This window comes from Saccostrea cucullata, unplaced genomic scaffold (genome assembly GCF_032062105.1).
Source record: "Saccostrea cucullata isolate Sc308-1 unplaced genomic scaffold, CSIRO_AGI_Scuc_v1 ctg16, whole genome shotgun sequence".
NCBI classification, from domain to species: domain Eukaryota; kingdom Metazoa; phylum Mollusca; class Bivalvia; order Ostreida; family Ostreidae; genus Saccostrea; species Saccostrea cuccullata.
The window spans coordinates 94,167-118,747 of NW_026933130.1; the positions used below are offsets into that span (position 1 = coordinate 94,167).

General features: G+C 34.0%; 2 protein-coding genes across 6 annotated transcripts in view; one reads left to right on the plus strand and one right to left on the minus strand.

Moving 5' to 3' along the window:
- Positions 1-126: 126 nt before the first annotated feature.
- On the minus strand, positions 127-4,537 carry LOC134237313 (tubulin alpha chain, testis-specific). The gene is made up of 5 exons (XM_062719416.1): positions 4,379-4,537; positions 3,709-3,931; positions 1,531-1,679; positions 1,289-1,441; positions 127-1,139 (listed from the first exon to the last, which is right to left on the minus strand). Exons 1-5 carry the CDS (start codon positions 4,379-4,381, stop codon positions 309-311), a joined length of 1,359 nt encoding a protein of 452 aa, XP_062575400.1. The 5' UTR covers positions 4,382-4,537; the 3' UTR covers positions 127-308.
- Positions 4,538-4,757: 220 nt separating this feature from the next.
- The window catches only part of LOC134237311 (rab GTPase-activating protein 1-like), a 47,752-nt gene continuing 27,928 nt past the window's right edge, over positions 4,758-24,581 (plus strand). The window contains exons 1-11 of one of the 5 annotated variants that reach the window (XM_062719410.1): positions 4,758-4,856; positions 6,427-6,554; positions 7,059-7,235; positions 7,768-7,972; positions 9,881-9,898; positions 10,561-10,744; positions 10,952-11,208; positions 11,341-11,407; positions 11,856-11,958; positions 12,119-12,285; positions 14,815-14,838. In XM_062719410.1, coding sequence (XP_062575394.1) covers positions 6,461-6,554; positions 7,059-7,235; positions 7,768-7,972; positions 9,881-9,898; positions 10,561-10,744; positions 10,952-11,208; positions 11,341-11,407; positions 11,856-11,958; positions 12,119-12,285; positions 14,815-14,838 — 1,296 coding nt within the window. In that variant the 5' untranslated portion in view covers positions 4,758-4,856; positions 6,427-6,460. Of the gene's footprint in view, positions 4,857-6,426; positions 6,555-7,058; positions 7,236-7,372; positions 7,392-7,767; positions 7,973-9,880; positions 9,899-10,560; positions 10,745-10,951; positions 11,209-11,340; positions 11,408-11,855; positions 11,959-12,118; positions 12,286-14,814; positions 14,839-24,581 lie in introns of those variants that run through there. The other 4 variants (XM_062719412.1, XM_062719411.1, XM_062719413.1 and 1 more) reach the window with 4 other exon arrangements.

The window sequence follows — 24,581 nt, forward strand, 5'->3', positions numbered from 1 at the left end:
ATATAAATAAAATTATTAGCAGAAGTAAATTTTGGGTCTTAGTCATAAGTTCTTTTGTAAAATGGGCCCCAGCTTTTTCCTGCAATCAAGTAGATCCCGAACTAGCACTAAAACACAATGAAGATCTAACTTTTGAAATCTTTCTTTAATAAACATAAAATTTTGAAATTTTTTCAACAGGTCAAATCTTTTTACTCCTTTACCTTTCAAAACAATTTAGTGAAATGAGCAAGCCAAACAAGTAATTTAAATTATGAGGATTTAACAGAACAATGTTTTGCCAACTGTCCAGAAAACTACAAAAGTTCTTAATATTCATCTCCACCTTCCTCCTCTGCCTCTCCCTCAACGGAGTCCACGCCGACTTCTTCATAATCCTTCTCCAGAGCAGCAAGATCTTCACGGGCCTCGGAGAATTCTCCCTCTTCCATACCTTCTCCGACGTACCAGTGGACAAAAGCACGCTTTGCATACATCAGGTCAAACTTGTGATCCAAACGAGCCCAGGCCTCAGCAATGGCAGTGGTGTTGCTCAACATGCAGACAGCTCTCTGGACCTTGGCCAGATCCCCTCCAGGGACAACGGTGGGTGGCTGGTAGTTGATACCAACTTTAAAACCAGTGGGGCACCAGTCCACGAACTGGATGGTTCTCTTGGTTTTGATGGTGGCAATGGCAGCATTGACATCCTTTGGAACAACATCACCTCTGTACAACATGCAACAAGCCATGTATTTTCCATGTCTGGGATCACACTTTACCATCTGGTTTGCTGGCTCAAAGCAGGCATTGGTGATTTCTGCCACTGACAATTGCTCATGATAGGCCTTCTCTGCTGAAATAACAGGAGCATAGGTTACCAGTGGAAAGTGGATGCGAGGGTAAGGCACCAAGTTGGTCTGGAATTCTGTCAAATCCACATTCAGGGCTCCATCAAATCGCAATGAGGCTGTAATTGAGCTGACAATTTGACCAATCAAACGATTCAGGTTGGTGTAGGTTGGTCTCTCAATGTCCAGGTTTCTGCGACAGATATCGTAGATTGCCTCATTGTCAACCATAAAGGCACAATCAGAATGTTCCAGAGTAGTATGGGTGGTGAGGATGGAATTGTAGGGCTCAACTACAGCTGTAGATACCTATTAAAACAAGTTCAACATTAGAACATGCATCCAAAATGTCAGTTGCCTAGACATGACAATACCATCTTTTTTTAGTATTAAAATTATTGTTTAAGATGTGTTTTTACACGATTTCTCAAAAATGATTTACATCTGCTTGTAAATACCTGAGGAGCTGGGTATATGGCAAATTCCAGCTTGGATTTCTTTCCATAATCTACAGACAGTCTCTCCATAAGTAGAGAAGCAAATCCTGAGCCAGTGCCTCCTCCAAAGCTGTGGAAGATGAGGAAACCTTGCAAGCCAGTACACTGGTCTGCCTGGAAAATGTCAAAATTCAAATGTTTATTTTATGAATGATGCAAAGTTGCAATGTTTTTCAAGAAAGTTTTCAATGCATCAAACATACCAATTTTCTGATGCGGTCCAAAACCAAGTCCACAATTTCTTTGCCAATGGTGTAGTGTCCTCTGGCATAATTGTTGGCAGCATCCTCCTTCCCTGTAATCAGCTGCTCAGGGTGGAAAAGTTGGCGATATGTACCAGTGCGGACCTCATCTGTCAAAATGTTCTTACAATATCAAAAGTATGTCTTTTTCATTGTCTAAAATAGCACAAGGTGTTACTGTATCTTCTTCCCAATTATCACAGCAAAGCATGGACCCTTCTCGCCCCTCTTTAAATCTGGGATTGACTTGCATTTAATAAATACCTATTTATGTTATTAGTAATTCTGGGTAGTCCCTTAGAATTGAAATAGAAGTGGACATCTAAAACGTAGAAGGGAATCACAGGTTCCTCCTAATGGGGAGCTCCAGTTTAGGAGGAATACCAAAATAACTGGGGGATTACAGCATTAGAGGTGGGGGAAATTCACCAGCCCCAAGTCTTATGACAACTTTGTAGTGCATCCTTTTCATCACCATGAAATATTTGGTAAATTGACTGTTTTTGACTAATACATAACTCAGACAAGATTCTGCAACTGAACTGCTGCACCTCATCTCACTTACACATAACCCTTTTTTCTAGGTCTTTAAAACAAGGGCCTGGGCCTTTTCAATTGGGAAAAATAGTGACATTTGGTTGAAATTGGGAAAATATCATATTTAACATTTTTTATATAAATTCAAAATTTTCATTTGCAAGGTATTTCTCTGACTTATTTTACATTCAGTCAATCAGTTCTAGGAGAATGCCTTATAGATTTTTATTTGGAAATTTTATGCGCCCGGATCAATAGATCCGGGGCATATATTGTTTTTGTCCTGTCTGTCTGTCTGATTGTCTGCAAACTTTAACCTTCGCCCTAACTTTTGAACCATGAGAGATACAGGGATTTATCTAGCTATTTTGCTTTACTACCGAGGGCATATATTGTTTTTGTCCTGTCTGTCTGATCATTTGTAGACCTTTACAAAGGCCACAAAAACTTTAACCTTCGTACTTTATTTAATTTTTTCCCTAACTTTTGAACCATGAGAGATCATAGTGATTTGGTATCTTACTCATCTACACTTTTCTTAACTCTGCAATCGCACACGTATATTTTGACATCATGGACATGGCACATGTTTACCAATCAATATCAACTAGAAGCTTGAATAATGTACTCTCTTTTAAAAGCGTTTGAATGACTAGGATTGTGAATTAGGTTATGCTGATCAAACTTCAATGACGGAAAATTTCCTACATGCTAAAAATAGCTTTTTTTCTGCAAACTTTATCCTTCACAGTAACTTTTGAAAAATGCAAGATAAATACTTCAATACTCCACTAATAAAACTCTTTCCAATGATACCAATGACAATGATCTTGTGACCTTGACTGTGACCTAAATGCTAAAAATAGCTTTTTTATATCAAACTTTAACCTTCGCCATAACTTTTGAACCACGAAAGATAGAGACTTCATATTTGGTATGCTTACTTCACTCATTAAGTTCCTTTGAATGACACCAAGGTCATTGACCTTGTGACCTTGACCTATATGCTAAAAATAGCTTTTTAGAACCTTAACCATAACTTTTGAACCATGAGAGATAGGGACTTCTTATTTGGTATGCTTACTCCACTAATCAAGTTCTTTCAAATGATACCAAGGTCAATGACCTTGCGACCTTGACATTGACCTTTATGCTAAAAATATTTTTTTTTTTCAACATTTGTGCCACTGGGCGCATAGTGTTTCACAAACATATCTTGTTTTTTTAATATACTTATTACCGAGTTTGGACACTTTTAAACCGATTTGCTTGTTTCGATTCTCTTTTGGGAATTTTCTTTAATGAAATTGGGAAAAATACATACTTTTTACCATTGGGAATGGAGCCTTATGCAGGCCCCCTATGACCCCTAAAAAAACCCTGACCTGCCTTGGTCTTTTTCCATCACTTCTCATTCAAGTCTGAATAATTTGACGAAAATATATCAATTACTAGATCTACCCCCCCCCCCCCCTGTAAAGCCTATGAAGGGGCTTCCATGCTTAAAGTGCTTGATGTCACCTTATTTATACTAATACAATATGGATTATATGATGCTCATGCATTGATAATCTGAAATTAATGGAGAAATCCAAAACTGACCAACAACAGTAGGCTCCAGATCTACAAAAACTGCTCTTGGTACATGCTTGCCAGCTCCTGTCTCACTGAAGAAGGTGTTGAAGGAGTCATCTCCACCCCCAATGGTTTTGTCACTTGGCATCTGCCCATCTGGCTGAATGCCATGCTCCAAGCAGTAGAGTTCCCAACAGGCATTTCCTATCTGGACACCAGCTTGTCCAACATGGATGGATATACATTCACGCTAGGAAAATAAACAACAAATGATTTACACACAAAAAATGCTTTTACATTATATTCAATGATTCATATAATAATTTTTTTTTTTGAAGTTTGAAAATATTTTATTTTGTTAACAAAATCTTATCTCAAGATATAGGGGGGCCTATGCATTTTAAACTTTATAGGAATAGAGTATGAAATGCAACAGAAAAAAAAAATCTGGATTATCACAGCGCTGTGGGCTGACACTATTAATCAAATGAGGTAAATGCGTAAATAAGTATAACGTTGTTATCTCCAGTGATTAACCAACATACCACTTGTTGATATAAATAACTCAGTGTACCATTATTAGCTAGATAGTAAGATATAAAGTTACGTTCCTAAAGTATAAAAAGTTTATCGTGTTAAATTATTCAGGATTTTTCAGATGAATTCTTTTCATTGAAAACTGTATATAAATACTTACCATTCTGACTGTATTTCTTTAAAATCCTCACTACGAGATGATTAGACTTTGTGCTGAGATGCGCAACGTGTCTCACACAAATTCAAAATGATAACGCCACTGAATACTCTCTCTTTATATACTCTGACATCATCATCCTCGTGCATCCTTGGATACATAGCAAAATGATTTGTGGGAAAAAAAATGAAAAGAATCAAACTTGATACAATAAATACAATATCCCTAGGATAAAACTTTTGTGTATTTAAAATATCAGTGCTATTTAACTTTGATCAGGGACCTAAATTTTTCGTCTGCTACGAAAAGCAGATCGGAAGGAGTCGAAGAATTCCGGAAATCTGACATTCCTCTTTTCCTATAGTAACGGAATTGACCGATGTGTGCCGAGTGACATAATGCGGAAGTGGAGTTGCAGCGCCACCAAAACATTGGATAGTAATGAGAAAAGATGCAGTGTTGATCCTTTACTCCGTTTCGGGTAATTACATTCAAATTTCTATGCATAGCTCGTCAAGACAGTTGAAATTAGACTCACATTTTTGTGCATTTTCCCCTTGTAATGAAAACAATCAGGGTTTCTCCAGGCATAACCAATTTTTTGAAAGGATGGTCATGTGTATCTGAACATTTTATAGCAGATAGTGACTGTGACAGTATTATAAAGGATGTTCACATAGGACATACCACATTGACAGGGTTAGGAATGAAAGGGCAGGGTAACGCAATGTCTAGTTTTTCATCATGTAGAAATGCAGCTTGTTTTATTGATTAATTGGGTTTAATATTGCAGCACCATCCATGGCACCATGCATAAATAGTAGCCCAGTCTCAACTTTACTTATTTTAATTTATTTATCTTCACAACATTCTTTTCTGCATCAACTTAAAATGAATAATAGTAACTTTTTATCAAATTTTGATGAGTTGCCATTATGCAGGGGATTTTGACATGACTTGGTGAATTGATCAGGGCTGAGAGCTCCAAGTAGTTCAAAGAATTATCATTTATCTAGCTATTTTATTTGACTACCCTTTTCAAGTAAATGGGGAAAATCAGAAAGATTGCTGAACAATAGGGATAAGGATGTGAATTTAGGAGTTTCGGAATATCTCTCCTGGAAATTTTCAAATGCAACAATCTGCATTCTGAGACCAAATCAGAGGTCATTTATAGAACACTCAGACATAAATGTATTTGAAATGTCAAATGCATGTTTTAATAGGAACTTTTTGTTACCATAAGGAGAATTTTGACATTTTTTCCAGAGGGAAAAGTTGCTGTGTAGTAAAAATAGCCATGATAAATCCATGTAATTTTTTTAAACTGTTAAGTTTAACTCCAGATTTAAAATGAAATGCAGATTTTGCTTTTCAGTAAAAATGCCAAAATGATTTTCTGTTAATTTATTTGCTTATGTACTACCCTCACCACTCATAAATATTTTACCTATATGGCATTATGATATGGACCAGAAATCAATTTGATTTTGAACTTGTTTCCTAAGTCAAGTGCTGGAAAAACTCTCAGAAGAATAATTACTGCATTTATTTTAATTCAAACAATGCAAAGTAACTTTCGTCATGAATACCTCTAAAAAAAAGTTTGAATTTTGCATGAGTTAAAATATGTGTGAAAGTCATTCAATATATTTAATTGGCACAGAGTCTTAGTATCATTAGCTCACTGGTTAAATCTTAATAGGTACAGTAAGCCAGAGGCCCTGGGTTCAAGTCCTGGTTGATACTTGATTTTTCATCACCTATGTCACTTTACATCTTGAATTGAATTTTAATTCTATACATTTGAATCTACTGCCATTTTGCATGCTGTGTTTACCCATCTTACTTTTCTGTTGGGTAAAAATTTTTGTAACATACATTGTAGTTATTTGGTGCTAGAGTATGAGATCTGTGCCTTACAGGGTTACTAATTTTACTTGATAGGGTACTCGACTCTGTAAACAAATGTACAAACAAGTGAGTTAAAAGTATATGGATATTATCATGTATAGTTGTAAAATAAATACAGTTGTCACTTTTTTTTTTAGGTAAATCATAATTATGTGGACGTAATTAGAAATAATGGAGGATGCTGTCAGTCGCAGTTCTGTTGAATCTTCTTCAACCAATGATGATTATGTGGTAGTAAATGGAGAACCCAAATTGAAAATAACAGGTCTGCTGTTTTTAAAAAAAAAAAAACACTTTCAAACTTTAATATTTTACATCTCTTAAACCAGCAAATTCAAATTAGTCCATTTCCCTTACCCCACCCATATAATTTAATGGTGTTTGATACAAAAGAATATGTAATCACAGAGTAAAGTCGATCATCAGTACTGTAACACACTTTTCTCATTTTTCCCACCCGACCACCACCTCCAGTAATTGCAGCTGAGTAATTTGAATATTATTCAATTTGGGCATTTCCCAGTAAATACCAGTATTAAAATTCCCTTGCCCATGGACAACTGAGGAAAAAAAATGTCAATTCAGGATTTCCCATTCAACTTCATGACCAATTTATACCTTTGTAATGGAGAGACAAAAATTCATTTGTAGTGTACATGATTACCCCTCCAGATCAAGAACCAACAAATCCTTCACATGTCTACTTTCCATGGATCCTTGTACTTAAGTATGGAAATATTTTCCAATCACGCTTAAATCACTGTTTCAGGTGACATTAATGATCTGAATGATGAGGTATCTCAGTCCTCTAGAAAGATGACTTCGACGTTGACCCCCTCCAGCTCGGCTGGGACTGACCCCCAGTCCCCCATCAGTTCTGTAGGCAATGTATTCCCCACCAGTCAGTCCACCAGTGGCATCAGTGATGAAACAATACCAGGAGGAGGTAATCCCAGCTTATTTTTAGATTAGCACTGTTGGTAACATTTGAAGGTCATTGCATGCTAAGGCACCATAAACAGGAAATATCATACTGTTAAGGAAGAATTACATTTTTTTTAAGGAACTAAGGACATATGATGGTAGTTAAAGAATTACCTCTGTATGATTACTTTTTAGCATGCATGTTAAGATGGTAGACAGGAATTTGAATCAGCTATCAGCTGTAATTATCATGAAAAGAAACATAACATTTTTCTTTTGATGTAAAGTTGGAATTGATAGTTGATTTTCTAGTGATGAAAAGGTGCTTAATGTAAACCAGTTTTCTTTTGTGACTACTTTTCTCTGCAATTTTGTAAAATGAGCATACTTAGAAAAAAAAGTTGTAAAGTTGTTTTTTGAAGATTCAAACTTCATGTTTTCTTCAATTTTATGAAACTTGCATCTAAAGGAAGGTTGATTAAAACTATGAATTGTATCTGATTTTTTTTAGAAGAACTTTGTACATGTAAGGATCTTAAGGTGATTATTTATAGGTAAAGGGAGATCAATGTCTTTGCCTGGGAACATGGACGAAGGTTATACAACTTTTAATGGAGTTACCTATCTTGGATGTGCTTTAGTGAATGCTCCGCGGAGTGAGGTGGAGATTTATCGTAACATGTCAATACTTAATGAACAGTCCAAACAGGCCATTCCAATAGAACTCTATATCCCTAGGACCTCAGAAGGAAATGTAAGGTAAGCATGTGGGTTTATTTTATAAAATAAAGTATTATCCATGTATTAAAACCTTGTAAATTTTTGAGTTCTTTCACTTCTGTGTTTTTTTATTTTATGAACAGAATGCTTTCTGTCTATTATGAATGTTTAACAGATCTTTCTCTCTTTTAATCAATTTTATTTCCTTTGAATCTAATTTTGCCTCATTGTCATGCATGCTAGTAACAGTAATAGAAGAGCATTGAGATTACTGTTTATTTGTCAGTGTCTTTTGATTTGGCATCAGTAACCAGTATACTTCAATAAAAAAGATTATTATATTTTTTAGGTTGTTGGCTACAATTCAGTGTAATGACCGATTTAATTCAGAGAAAAAGTATTTTTGGTTCACTTGGGGAAGCCACTCTCATAAAATTGTTATGATTTCTTCAACATTTTTTATCCACAGATATTTTTTCCTTTAAGTCTGTATGTTGAAACTTCATATATATTTATGTTCACTTCCTTTAATGTTAGGTACACTTCCTTTTATGTTACATTCACTTCCATTTCCTTTTTGCATGTTTTTTTTCTGAACAATAGTGTTGCAACAGTTAATTTTGTTATGATTAAAATGACTTCAATTTTAAAAAAGATTATTATATCAGAGACCAGAAGGGCGATAGTTTAGGAGAGGTTGTGGGTACAATTTTATCTGTTTTGTGCACACATATTTTCATCGGTTTTTTTTTATATGCATTTCCTTAAAAACGCTAATCCTTTCAGTTTTGGTCTGATTTCAATATCTTGGTTCTAAGATACATAGAATTTGTTTGTTTGTTTTTTCTCTTGCATTTTGTTTGTTACTGTGGTATTGATTTTAATTGAATGACCTCTGTTTCAAAAATGATTCTGATTGGGGGGGGGGGGGGTTATCCTGGGTATATCACTATATTTTTATTTTCTTTATCATTTTTGTTTATTATTTTTGCAACAATATATCTCAGAAATTATTTCATTGAAAGTGATTTTCACTGTTTATCAGTACAGTAAAACTCGTTTGGTACGAACACGGATATAGCGAATTCATGGATATAGCAAAGTTTTTCTGGGTCCCCGGCAAATTTCTTAACAAATCTTTGTAAAATTTTACGGTTATAACGAACACTGATATAATGAATTAACGGATATAGCGAACTGATTTAGAGTCCCGTTGAGATAAAATATAATGAAATTTACATCTTTTATAACGAACTTTCAAAGATACCAAAATTTGATGAATTGAATTGACTTTATTTTCTTTTAGCATTTGTATATAATATTCAATTCATAATAAAACCTTAGTTATTGAAGGCGTGTTTTGTAATATTTGCTTTTTTGTAATATTTGGTAGTAATACTTGAAGGAAAACATGCATAAATGTCAATTCGCTATATATGGTTAAACGAATTTGTTATATGGATATAACGAATTACGGATATAGCGAATTAAATTCACAGGTCACAAGGACTTCGCTATAACCGAGTTTTACTATATACAATATCAGACTACGCTTTAGTATTTTCTAAAATTTGGAGATCTCAAAGTAATTCATCCATCTGACTGTCTACAATAAATCATTGTCTTAGCAAACTCACTCATGATGAATTTGTCATGAATTCACTTATGACAAAGTAATTTTCGTTCCCTATAATTTTCAAACATTAAAAAACTTAATGAATATAACAAATTATGTTCATTACGAATCAAAATTGATTGAGACATTTACCTATAAGTGGATTTACAGTACATATGTTTTACTGTAATTTGCATGATTGTAGATCTAAATCATTACAAATTTTTTTGAGTCAGTTAACACAATAAAGTGTGCATTGTCTTATATCATTTTGTTTTCAGTGTTTCTGTCTTGAAATATGTTTAATGATTTTCTTTTATTTGTTTGTGCAGAGCAGATGGAGTTGTTAGGTATGCAGCCATTTTGTTACGATAATCTATTTGGTACTTTGCTGTTTTTCTGTAGTATATTATTGATTTGTTGTGTTTTGTCTGCTCTTCTCTTCTGTGTTTCATCACCTCACAAGTGCACCCCATACTGCAGATCAGAAAAAATGCCAAATATAATTTTTCTGAATTTAACTACTTATGTGTGTAATTAAAGATTTATCATGCAGCTTTAAATGCACCATGTTTATTTGGTTGAAATGAGGTTTGGGTTTGTTTTCGCATTTGTATTTTAATTTTTTTTTTTTTTTAGTTACCTGTAGAAAATTGAGGTAAAATTAACCAGACATGTCTATTCAATTTCAAATTTGTTTAAGCAAACCAGCCTATTATTCCATCAGTAAAAAATAAAATTTAGTCAAATTTTTCTTTGAATAAGTGTGGTTGTTTTATACAAGCATGAAAAAAGGATTTAAAAATCTTTGTAGTATTCCCTGTCAAATTCATTTGCAAGGGCTTCAGACTATCATCTTTTCTTATTTCTGTTTCAGAGAAGTGTGAATTAGCCTTTTTGTTTTCATAGGATCAAAAGAAAAATATATACTTCTAAAATAACTTAAAATGAGAACAGATGCTAGATGCTGCTTGTATATGTAATTAAACTTTTTAACTTTCTTATTTTGTAGGTTGGTAGACCCAGGCACAGACTCCGACATAGCCTGTTATAAGATCCACCGTATTTTGTTCTGTGCTAGGGGACCCTCTGACAGTGACGAGAAAATGTGCTTTGCGTTTACGTGTAGTCATGGTGACAGCCCTGATTCGGCTATATTCCAGTGCCATGTTTTCAGATGCGAGATACAGGAAGCGGTAGGTTTTTTGTGGGGAAAAAATTGAAATTCTCTGTGTCATCAAAAAGTGAAAATTCAAAGAACTTCAAATGTATAATAAATATGATTGATGTAATAAAAAAACCTGAAGTAATAAAACCCCATGAAATTGGATGGTTGTATTATTTTATAAAGTCAGGAAAACAATAGTTTTGAAAATACCTGGTACATGTATCACCATTTACAGGTTGCCAAAATATTGTATTCGTTTGCTACCAGTTTCCGACGCTTACCCAAGGCAGCAGTGCGAACTGCGTCAAGCATAAGTGAAGCAGAGGTAACAGCAATATTCAGTGTGAACCTGGAGTTTAAGGAGGATGATGGGAAGGGAAGTTACAGCACATGTCCCAAAGACAAAAACATTTTTAAATTCCGTTGTGACTATGACAAGAAAATTGTGATTTCTGTGACTCAAACGGGAAACAAGGAACTTAGAATAGAAAGGTAATCGACCAAATGTCCATTCAAAGTAGTACATGTATTCAGAGTTTGTTATGATTTTTATTTTCATTTAAGAGCAATAATCATCTTTGTATTTGTTGCATCATCATTTCTATTCTTTATTTATGTTTACAGGTGTTTTGGTTTACTTTTGTCACCTGGTCGTAATGTTAAAGATGGAGACATGCACCTCATAGAAATGGTTGGTACAATTTATTTCTTAGTTATATTATGAAATGAGTGTTCACACTGTTCAGAAGTGTGCTTAAAATGTGTGTGTGAAATAGGAACATAAAAAAGTATTTTATATTTTGATGTAGCATGTACATTTTTAAAACTCCCCAGCAATCCTAACATTTAACTGCATGTATTTCCTGGTGATACTATCAGGGACAAATTTAAAAAACTCTTTAGTGTAAAACTTTCTTATTCATTATCCTAAAATCTATAATTAATCCCCCCACAGACACACACACACACACACACACAAAAATAAAAGAAAGAAAATTATTTTTTCACACAGACATTTCAGAATCAGCAGAATTTTATAAGTGTACATCTAATTTAATGTTAGGGAGGCATGCAAATTTTTTTTGGTCCCTATTTCAAATATATGGAATATATGGAAATTTACATATAATTATTTGAAGAATTCTATGGGATACTCAAGTGATGGAAGGACTTACACAATCTCTGGAAACTGGGACATTTCTGAAGACTGTTTCAAAGTCCTCAACTCAGAAACTCCTAAAGGTGAGCCGTAATAATTTCTAGCAAGACATTCAAATTGCAAAATGGAAACTATTAATTGAAAATATATTGAAAAACTGAATTTTTTTTCTTCTATGATAGGGAGTGTTCTACCAGTATTTAAAGGTCAATAAGCATTTTTATTTGTGTAAATTTCTTTCAGATACACGTGTGTTTCTGACCGTAGCAGTGGATCTGGTGATTTGTGGCATTCAGGAACCTGTGCGGTTTGGCATAGAAACAAAGGCCAAGATATTCCCACACAATGAACGCTTCTGGTACTTCACCAAGAAACCCCACCAAGAACTATTCCATGTCAAATTAAAACTTGTAAGTAGACAAAAATGGATGTACATTTATCTGTGTAGAACAGATTGATGGAGAGGAATAACATAGTTTAGTTTTTCTTGCATACATAAAGGTTCATTTGAGGAAAACATTGACAAGACGTACCAGCCATATGAGCATACATAACTATAGAATAATACAACACATTACTACTAATTTAATTATATTAAGACTTTGGTAGCTGTGGCTGTTTGTCAGTGCTCTTTCAATTAGAAGACCAGTCTGTATTATCATTTTACTGTTTGACATTTATGGTTTTTAGATTTGATGTACTATAATACTTTTAAATTAAATTGATACATAGAAAAATATAGCAATATTTTGAACCCATTAGGTTTCTCTTATTGTGAAACTGCAATTGGCATAGAAAAAGAATTATAAAGATTATCAAATGTTTAAGGAAATGAAATCCAGTTGGACATTTTTGTAACATTTGTCCCATATGTGTTGTGATTACCAACGTGTGAGGAAGATATTTTAGTCACAAGTAAGATTAGACACTAGTAAGCTACTTCCCTAATAAGCCTCACATAAACTTCAGGAAACTGTAGGAAACTCGAGATTACTATTTTGTAACTGCTTTGTAGAATTCATTGGAGTTCCACAAATAATCATATCTTTTGGAGGATGTTTGCCTGGTTTTTACTGTGTAATAGTACACAAGTATTTCCTTAACTGTGTTTACACAAAGCTATCTTTCCTCTACTTGTATGTAAATTTAAATAGGAATGGTGGATTGAAGATACAAATATGATATTTATAACAATGAATGAATAGCACATTGAGAGGAAAGAATCTGGTTAAAATCTTATTGATATGACTTCCCTCTGAATTTATCTGAATGAAACAAGATTAAGTTCTACATAGGGAAAGAAATGCATGTTTAAATAGGAAAATTGTCTTGATTAGTTTAAGCAGGGATTTTTTTTTATTTGCATGCTGTTTTGGAATGAAATGCTTTTTTGAAAGTAATGGATGTGAAATGGATTTATTTGTTTTGTCATTAGTCCATAAATAACTCTGCTCAACACATGAAGACATTCAAGAATTTTGTTTTAAAGTTTAAATGATACTGTGGATTCACTAGATTTTGTGGTGGCTCAACTTTTGTTGATAACGTGAGTACCTCTCATCTAAGAATTTACATCCTCAACAAACTGATAAAAGGGTTACAAAGTCATATATCACTCATATTTCCTTTTGAGGGTATAAGAGAATACACAAAATTAGGCCTCAAGGAACCTGTGAAATATAAGCAATCCATGAAAATTGACCCTCTTAAATTTTAAAAAATTCCAATATACACAAGTTATTCTTTTTCTATTCATTGGTAAAGACTTTAAAAAAAAATGTTAAAATACAGAAACATTTATGACAAGGCTGGTGTGGAAAATTTTAGTTGAATGGTATTGGGAAAACCATCAAAATCAGGAATGTCTAGTTTCTCTGACAACTATAAATAATTTTGTAAATCTAGAAAGACAATCAAAATTAAGCTAAAATAATTGGTTGCCAATATCAACCACAGTGGGGAAATTAATAGACTTCCCAAAATAATATGATCAAGTTCAAGGTCACTTTAAAAAAAAAAAGAGTTACCAGTCCTGACTGTTTCTTTTAATGTAGAAAGGATCATCACAAATTTTGCATAAATTCAAAAAAGTTCCAAGGTCCCTGGCAGAATGTCTGCTCCATTACCCTCAAATGGAGGCTAATTAAAAGTATTTATTTGAAACAGTGTTGCTTTTGACTCAGGGTGTGTAAGGATCCATTCCAAGGTCATTTTGGCAAGTTCAAGGTCATTGACAGAAAACAAATCAAATTGGTACCTGGCCCCATGGCCATAAAACTTAAACAATCTCACTTGTAATCCCATTCTCACTTTTCTTTTATTAATTCCTTTGGCAAAAGTGAGACTGAGAGATTGATAGTGAGTTTTATGGCCCCCAGACCTGGTGTTTTCGCATTGAAAATATTGCAAGTTACACTTCACACAAATATTACTTGTGTCTTTAATATGTGACTTGACCTTGATCCATATGATTTTGGTAAAATGAATGTCAAATGGCAGACGAGCTATGAAATTTTTGTGCATTACTCTATAATGGATAAGAATTAGATGTTGAAACTTTAAAGTTGACCCAAGGTCATTTTGACAAGTTTGACTGTCAGGAAAAAATGTAAACAAATCTTTTAAGTTTATGTTAAGTTTATAACATTATCAGTCCAGACAAATTTTTACTAGCCTTGCTGTTGGGACCAATGAATTTCTCCAAGTCAAAAGGGGGTGGGGGTGGGGGACGGGGGCTTCCTAGCCTCTAGTTTAATTTCAGTTTTACTTAAAGGTGGAATTCGTTAATGAAGAAATGAATTGGCAGTTTCATCTAAATGAATTCAAATTTATAAAACGTGAACATGAAAAGTCAAATTTGGTATATATGTTGTTTTTTTGTGCTAAATTTTAAAAAAAACACCAAATGCTTCTGAACTGAAGATTCTTTCTATTATAAGAATTGTGGAATTGGAATGCCAAAGGTAAAAATCACAGTTTTGTACTTAGTTTTCCTCACTTTATTGTATTAGCTTGTTCTGTTGCATGGTTAAGGATTCCTATTTTTGCATATTAACAAATGAAAAAAAAGGATGTTTTACTGTCTTTCCAATATCTGATTTATGACCAAAATTGTTCAGAGCATAAATATTAAATGACATTTTTTTCCAAAAGTATTTATTGTATATAAACTATAAAGCAAATGTAAGCTACAATGTACTATCACAAATGACAGTTATAAAGTCTGCACTCTACTGTGGTATGTTTATAAAACTTTTTCAATCTTTCATACCCACTTGTCTTAAAGGAAGATTCTAAGATAGTTGGACTATGTTTGACTTGTCATTGCTTGAATAATAAGCACTTACAAGCTTATGATGAGAGTGCCCAAAAAGCTTCATTTTAACACTTCTTATGCAGATTTAGGTCACATACAGGATTTGCATTTTTTTTCTCGTAAATATTAAAATCAAACTAACATCTTTGCAAGTTTTCTTATTGTTCAGCTGCAATTCTTAGAAATGAAAACCTTTCAGAATCTTAGTTTGCTCACTTACCTAGAAAGTATAGGTCATATACAGCATCTAATTTTCCAGATGCAAAATCTGTGAAAGTATGATCAAAGAAAGGATTTATAATTACCAATCCCTTTTATTTTAGATTGGTCATTGTAATACATATTCACTTTTGTAAACTGACTTGTTCTAAAAGCTTAAACATGATCATTCAGTTAATAAATATTGGTTCCCAGTGCAACATCAAACTTTTTTAATCACATACTTTCTTATTTGCATTAACAGTAAAACTGTAGAATACCCATTAACTAAAAAAATAGAAGTACATGTATTCTCCAAATATATATCTACACACATACTGATAGTATGCTGTTCAAGATACAACCTGTGCAGATGTAAGCAATGCAGGCAGGATTTGCTGTCAATTATGGGCCGGTGGTCACTTTGAGTGAACTAGTCTAGAAACCATTCCTTGCAGCACTCAATAAGAAAATAAAAGTAATTTGAAAAACTTTCAGAGCACCTAGAAAGCCCAAAGGCAGAGAACAAAATTTTACTGCACATATATATTGCATGCCAAATCATTTGCTAGCACTGGTATTGTAAGGGAGGGGGGTGGGGGTTTAATGACAAATTCAATTCTGGGCCAAACTTGGGAACACAGGACTTAATTAAAAATACATGTATTGCATATCTACATGACTAGTCCAGCAACACATGCTAAATGATCCTCTCCTCCCCTAACATTTAAAACTAGTAATTATTAGAGAAGTGAGGACAAGAAGTTTTGACAAACAGAAGGACAGACTGGGATAAAAACCAATATACCAGAGCACAGAATCTTGAAACATCTGAGGTTTACCATAATTGAGTCAACATCTTTGCAAATAGAAAAAAAAATTAGTATTATTCAACATGGTAATGATGTATTTGAATTCCTTAAATTGTCTAGTTAGATAAAACTTTAAACAAACATGATTGTAATGGCAGATTTTTGTTTTGAAGAAGTAAGAGTTACCTATAATTATATACAAGATCAATCTATATATTATTTAAAAAGTTATTTTTTGAACAAAATTCCAGAAATGTTATTTTTAACTGTACAAATAGTCAAATACATCCACTTCATTAAGAATTCTGATCCATATTTTAATAAGCACACCACAAAATTTATTTGAAGAATGTTTTGTTTTCACTGCTGACAAGACAGCTAGTGTGCAAGATGTCAATCATTTCTTTGTGTGAGTCAGTATATGTGGCACCTTGAAGGTTCAGTTCAGGGCCTAGGTAGTGGTAGTTACAAGACGTCCTTCAGTTGCAGAATTAATTGTAATTCGGAGCACATCATGTGATTCCAACCGTCGCAGACCTGCCTGTTTTTCAAAATGTAGGACACACTGTCTCGGTCTTGATGTAAAATGTACGGGTATACCATCAAAACTCGCTTCTATCTCCTAAAGGTATCTCTTTCTCTCTTCTCTCTTTAACACACTTGTATCTTTGAAGAATTTCACCTTGCTTTAATTTTCTATGAAATGTAAACATGTAAAATCTTGGACACATAATTATTTACTAAACAGTCTTTGTATAACTATTATAGATTTTTTTTTGGAGGAAATGCAATTATGTTAACATGATTAAAGATGTTGCACCTGTCGTTTGTGTCAACAGTCTGTATTGGGGAATAGATAAGACTGCACTTTGTATTAACGTGTACTGGTAATTATGTTTGACCCGTTGATAAGTCACCAGGAATAAATAGCCAGCCCTGTGTGTTCTTCAGGTGTATATGTGTGTACACATCATGTTTTCTATGGTTTTGCAGATCTCCATAATCAACAGGGTATTATTTCAGCTCGGAATAATTATTTCATTCGGAATTTAAAGAATTAAAAAAAATAAGCTACTAAGTCTCCTTACATGTATTTGTAGCTCAGTAGAAAAAAATGTTGCCTTAGATCTCTGCATATTTTGTGAGTATTTGGGTAAAGATTTTGTTTATAAACTCATTAAATAAGTTATTCTATTTTCTGTTAATTATTTCTTCTTATCTGTTTATTTGTTTGTTTATTTATTGTTGTGTTTGTTTATTTATTGGTGTAAACAAGTTTGCATGTACTGGCAGGGGTTAGATGAATTTTTTACTGGGTTAGTTGGCGCATGCCCAAAGGGGTTAGTCGCCGCCGGGTGTCGACTAACCCCTTTGGGCATGCGCCAGTTGCGTTAGTTAAAAATCCTGTAGTAAATCCATATTCAATGTGTATTCGGTCTGTATTGTTAATCAGTCCACGCGATGTACGTAATAAACGGTAATTAACACTGTAGAAGTGTTATTTACTGTCACGATGCGCTTAAATCCTAAGTATTTCATTCCAAGTATCCATGAATGAAGACTAGACCCGGGTCCCTACACCATGTGCACATGCCGACCTCCCGAAGAAAATAAATCACGGAGCAAGAGAACGAAAATACATACCAATGCATATTCATCACGATAACTGAAAACATATAGTCGTAAGAACGATTAAATCCAACAAATAGCCAGTGAAACGCGGCGATGTCAACACTGCCAATGCACTGCAAACAACTCCTGTTCGACGTCATTTTTCGAAGTACGACGTCACAGGTACACTGTTTTCCCGAACTTTCTCTCTGTATCAAAATGGCGTATAGGCATTGTACGTAATATAAGGTATTCTGTCACTAAGGTACATCATTTAAACATTATTTTTTTAGCTGAACGTTTTCCTTTACTTGGACAACCAAATATCACAAGAGGAAATGAAAGTGAAAAGTGTTTAGTACAAAAAACAGGCTTTAAAAATTGCAAGATCCAGGATCCGCGCACTTGTTTCACCTCAGCTAAGAGATGCAGTTTTAGTGTGCACATCTCAAGTTTTCGATCTATTGTGACGTATCACTCGGGGAAAACTGTACAGATTGACATAAAAATGACATTAGCTATGCCAGAACATACATAGGCAAGATATTCTACAGCTGTTTGTAAATAAAAAGATTAAATTAACATTTTAAATACTGAGTATTTTATGTTTTAAACGATGGTGTAAATTAATATTCTATGCCCAACCTCTCGTTTTATTTCACAAAATGTCCACCCCCTTTCCCAGAAAATTGTTCCGGCCTTACATCGTAATATACGTAGATCTATATTATAAAAATATAATTTTAAAAAATGTGAAAAATAATCTATATATTTTGAAACTCTTAAATTAAAAAAAACACATTTTTTCTGAGGAAGGGGGGTCGAATAATCAATAAATAATTTTTCAACGAAAGTCTTAATGTTGAATATAAGTAAATCTGTCCTCGACGGACAAGATAATAAATAATCTGTCCCTGACCAGTGTTACCCCCCACCCCCACCCCAAGCGAATTAGCGTTTAAATTTCGATGTTCTATTTTCATGCCTTGATATTTTTTTCTCCTTAGAATAGTAGAATGGTCGTACCCTAGCTTGCACAAAAATAAAAATCACAAACAGCATTAAAGTTTCAGTAATACAATTTCTTCATTAATCTTTAAACATCCGACAAGACCTTTTAAAAGTGAAGGAGGGGGGGGGGGTTGTAATACAAAAAAGTAACTTGAACGAAACAGCTTCGATTCTTCGACAAATTTCATTCTCACTGAATTAATCCACTTCCGGCAGAACATTGGCAGGTTCGATCACAAAGTAATAATGAAAAGCATGATAAGAGTGAAAATTTTCAAAAAGGACAATACTCTGGGAAAAACAAAAAACAAAATCAGGAGTTTTTTCCACGCGGTGTTCGTGTAGATGGTCACAGGATACACATTTACTACAGCCAGATAACTGCAGTACTGTTAGTAGGTCTCCGAATCACAAATGCCCAAAAAGATTCAGTCTCTGTGGTCAACAAAATGCTTTCTATGGTTGTTAGTACGGGGATGAATGTCGCAGCTGTTGCAGAAAAAATAGTGGGTTAATCTTTTTACGTTTCATTGATGGAACAGCCACTGATCAAGAAATCTGTACAGGTGACATGCCTAGTGTAGTTCATGCACTGATTAACGCAATGGGTTTTCTTAACAAATATAGGAGGAAATATTCAGTGGATGTAAATATATTCTGATGATACTTTTTATTCCAAAAAATAAATACAGAAAAAAAGAAGTTCACCTTTTATTATTGGACAGTCCTCCTTCCTGAAAAGAAAGTGTGACGTGTAATGCTTTGAATTATTAATCAGATAATTTAGGCCCTTTTTACTTTTTTCTTCGAAGAAGAATATCAATTTATACCGGAACGCAAAAGAAACGGAACAAGCAGTAAACTACAAATATTTGAACCTTTAACTATGATAATGAATTTCTTAAACTGATGAATACAATAAGCTTAAACTGGATTTAAAAACACAAGAGATTTAATAACAATTTTAAATGATAATCTTTCAATTTTAAAAAGTAGCACATGACTGTAAAAACAACCCCCCTTCTCAGCCATTCAATTATACATGTAGTTTGCATGTGCAAGACTGCATGCCATACACAGCAACTGCAGCTTGATTTCCACGATCTGACTGCAATATGATCATCAATCTCGAGATCTGAGCGAAAGAAATATTCCTTCGCCTTTTTTAACAGGGGCGTAGTTTTCCATTTTTTTTCCCAACCTTACCTCTACTATAGCAAATGTTAATGAAAACCTGGTTGGCCCCCCCACAGTTTTAGTGATGTACCGAAAATGAAGTACTGTATTAGAATTGGTACTGAAAGTAGTTGCACTGAAAAAACATTTCCCCCCACGAAATAGGATTTTCGACTTTTGGCAACTTTCAAGTTTTCCCTTTTTTTTTTTTTTTTTTTTTTTTTTTGCTTGTTTTTGTTTTTTTTTTTTTTTTTGCTTGTCAACTTTATCAGGTAAGTAAAAACAAAATTTCTCCGGCTGGCCCCCCCCCCACTTTCAAAAACGATGCTACGCCACTGTTTAAGGTTTTCCAGCTAGAGCAATGGAACTTCGTACTTGTGTCGTTTTCAGGAAGCCTTGGTACGACTTCCGGAAACGAAATAGGAGAATTTACCATTATGTTGCAGAATATTGTTGCATTTCTTTTTATAAACATATTTATATACAAATCCTTAAAACCCAATATTTTTGTCATATTTTAATTTTTTAACATGTAAATTTATGTATATATGCATAACTTATATTCCATTATTGTAAAATCAAGGGATAACGTCTCTTATTTGTAAAAGTTTGTCAGCTTGCGAGGGCTTCGCTCCCGTACCACCACCAGGACCGTTACAGGTTTCAGTGCTTACTAGTTGAATATATCCGTAAAAGAAATGCAAAGATCGTCCCCAAACAAATATTAGCATTGAATATATCCGTAAAAGAAATGCAAAGATCGTCCCCAAACAAATATTAGCATTTTAAAAAGTACTGTAGTGGATCTTAGTCACATGATGATGCCTAGGATGAGAATTTGTACCAGAGTGAGCGACAAAAAAATCGGCGGCGTCAATCGACGGTTACAACGCATGGATCTGTAACTCTCTGCTTTATCTCTCCGAAATCTTCTCAAGCAGAGAGCTACAGTTCTGCAACTACACCGCATAATGTGAAAAATGTTGTTAACAGTTATCGTGGTTGCATTTGCAATTATAGCATATTCAAAACAATATATTTTTAGTAGTTAAACAACTTTTCAATTTACATTCATGTAATATGATTAATTAATTTTATTGATATGATAATACCAATTATTACAACCCGGAAAATCATAACGATTTGTGTTCATATCTTATGTACTCCCAGGATGGGTTGCCGATATGTTAAGACAGCGAATTCTAGTCGTATTTGACCAGAAAATTACACATAGATGGATCACCCGGAGATCACACTCAGAAAGATAACGGGAAACAACTACTCATATGGACGCAAAAAGTCAAGTCGAACCGAATTGTCACAAGTTTTATTATATGCATGCTGACTACAGATCCATTGACTTCCTAAAGGGAAATGGCTTGGAAGTGATTTTGTAAGGTCTCTTCACCTGTGGTCAGCCAAACCAGTCATTCTTGATAAGACAATATTTTGTACACATGATTCCTGAAGATTCATCTGGAGCGGTACTGGGTTTTAATTATTCCTAAATTCAGGAAATATGTCCATCTTTAAAATAAACTATATCGCCACAAAAATTACATATTACCAAAGGTGTTTTTTTTTCTTTCTTCAAAAACAAAATCTAACATCTTGGCCAGTTGTTCGTTTAAAAGAGATACATAAAAATATCTATCACCTAGGTATCTAGCTGCAGAACTGTAGCTCACTGATAAAAAAAAAATACAAAATTAATACATGTAGTCTACCATAGCTGCAGATCTATAGCGTTATGGTTTTCTAGATTTGTATTTGACCATGGCATAACGCTATATTTACAGATCCTGCAATGCAAAAAATGTGCAATTTACGGCGCAAGATTTTTTTTCCGCACTGTATGCCGGGAGAATTTCTCCTCTTTCCAACTTTGGTAAATCACCAATCTTTCACCCCATTCCAGACACATTTTAAAACCAATTTGTATATTTTTATTTTATCCTTCTCTCAACACTTTATAGTCGCCTCTACTGGCTTGATTTGGATTCTCTGGGGAATTGCAAAAATTCTAATTCAAGCGAGTTTATCGCTTGTAGTGACGACTATAAAAGGGTTGGGATGTGTATAAAATATTAAGATTTATTTAAAAATGTGTCCAGCATTATGTAGGGAAGGTTAGATGATTTACAATGTTAGAAATTGGAGAAATTCATCCAAACAGTGCGCAAAAAAAAAATCTTGCGCCATAAATTGCACATTTTTTGTAGTAGCGGATCTGTAGCGTTATGGTCAAAGACAAATACATAAAGCCATAACGCTACATATCTGCAGCTAAGTCGACCAGACGGTTACAGTACCACCCATAGAAAAAAAAAACACGTATGCATATTTATTGCGCACAAAAAGTTGCGCTCGGTTCTGGACACCCTCTCTCCCTAATTCCTTTAAGTTTGATTTTAAAATCTTTTTAAGACATCAATTAACTATGAACTAGCTTGAAGTAGATATCTGCACGAGGATCATTGGACAGAACTATTTTTGTGACCCAAAAAGACAGTACAATCAACACTACAGGCGAAATTTTTGGTCTCAATTTCAGGCGGACAAGTAGGAGGGCTACAACTCGGTTATAAGGAATCTACCAAGGTTTAACCTCGCTTATATATTTATAGTTGCAGATCTGTAGCTCTCAGAAAAAAAATATTGATAGACCGGAGAGCTACAGAGCCACCCATTGAAAAAATCTGTATATTTATTGCGCACAAAAAAGTGCGCTCGGTTCTCGATTTATTTCTCCATTTTTTTTTAATGTTTTTCAAAATATTACTAAGCGTGTGTTCCTAACATATTCTTTGACTCTTTCCACAACAAAACATTCCTCATAATTGTTGTTAATAGTCCTCCTGGTCCTGATATTGCACTCATCGGACATTTCGCTTATTCATACTGCCATTTTGGTTTCAAAAATAATTCGGTCCAATATGCTTCGTTTAGATGTCAACTACGAGAGAACTTGATAGAGGAGAGAGTAATTTTTTGAAATCTTCCATTTTTTGCAATTGAGGTAAGCATTTGGAAAAATTAATCAACAATCGAGCGCACTTTTTTGTGCGCAATAAATATACAGTTATTTCAATGGGTGGCACTGTAGCTCTCCGGTCTATCAATAATTTTTTTCGGAGAGCTACAGATCTGCAGCTAATATATTTACTGCGCAGCTGCGTGGACCTCAGGGTCCACGCAAATATCAAGTAAAATCATATCTAGTGTACCAAGTCAACAGCTAATATAATTAAAGTTTATTGATAGATAATTCATTAGTTCTCAATTCATTTCTCTCCATCCTAATTCATTTCTCTCCATCCTAATTGTCCTCGATTATTGGTCAACTGTTTTAAGCTGATTGGTTGATGGACAGAGTAAATCAAAGAAGACAAAACACTCGTTATAGATTTTCATTTATGTACTACACTAGTATTTGTTCCGAAACGAAACTTTAAAGCTGGCATCTTTGACTTACAGTATTCAGGTCGCTGCTGAAATAACACGTTGTCATTGAAATAGTTTAAAGTAAATCCTACAAATTATTATTAGATTATTTTCCTGGGTTTTCCCCAAACATGATGGAATATCTCTCAGCTTCTCTCTCTCATCGAGGGAAATACGTGTGTCAGCTATAATTTTCAATATAATTATGCTCATAATAATTTAACGAGAGTTTTTATTTCAAGAAAGTCATACTTACTCTGGCACATACTGTAGACTTCTTCTTTGATTTTAAATCTTGATTCTATTTCACCCGTCAGGGACGAAGCATGTTTTTTTTTACATGGGGGGGGGGGGTATTCAACTTACCTGCTAAAAAAACTTAAAAATAAATAATTGAAACTTGGAAGGGCATTGAACTTCTTTTAGTACCTTATTTTTTTTTGTATAAATACTATATTACCTTTATTTGGCTGTGGTACACCAAAATGGAGGGGGGGGCAACCGGTCGATAAATGATAATTTTCAACAGAAAAAAGTTTTTACGAAAACCCCCTGATGCTACGTGTCTGTCCGTAGCATCTAACTACAGCAAAGCATGCACAGCTTTATAAGTTATATAACTTCTCGTTCTCGACTTCGTTTGCAAAAGATTCGGCAGTAAGAAAGACAGTATGTTGAAATAATGTACCGTTTTGTTTACTGTTTCAGGAATTTATTTAGTTCAGAAATTGAAAAAGAACATGTAAATTTCTCATATGGGGCTGCATAACTTCAAATCATTAGGTATTTATGTACATATATATCGAAACTGATCTGTTGATGTCTGACCCGTTGCTGAAATCATTTGCTGTCGTTACATGTAAGCACAGCATTTTTAAACAAATGAATGTCCCCATATTTGTTAACAGTACTTGTCAAGGCCTGAATGAAGCAATTCCATTGGGAGGGGGTGCACATTTTTTCACCACTAAAATTTTTTTTACAAAACACCAGCATCTAGTTTCTTTGTTTTTCTATAATACTAAGTATATACTATATATCCAAGCTGAGAGTACATTCAACAAAAGGAAGAAGATATCACCAAAATTAATGGGGACACGTCCCCTCGCTGCATTTCATTTCCAAAATCTGCATAGCA

Bases quoted from the DNA above. Each gene is read 5' to 3' on its own strand.
- LOC134237313 (XM_062719416.1), bottom strand. The intron at 1,442-1,530 runs GTATGTTTGATG...GACATTTTCCAG, and splicing joins TGGACCGCATCAGAAAATTG to GCAGACCAGTGTACTGGCTT. The intron at 1,140-1,288 runs GTATTTACAAGC...TTGTTTTAATAG, and splicing joins CCATATACCCAGCTCCTCAG to GTATCTACAGCTGTAGTTGA.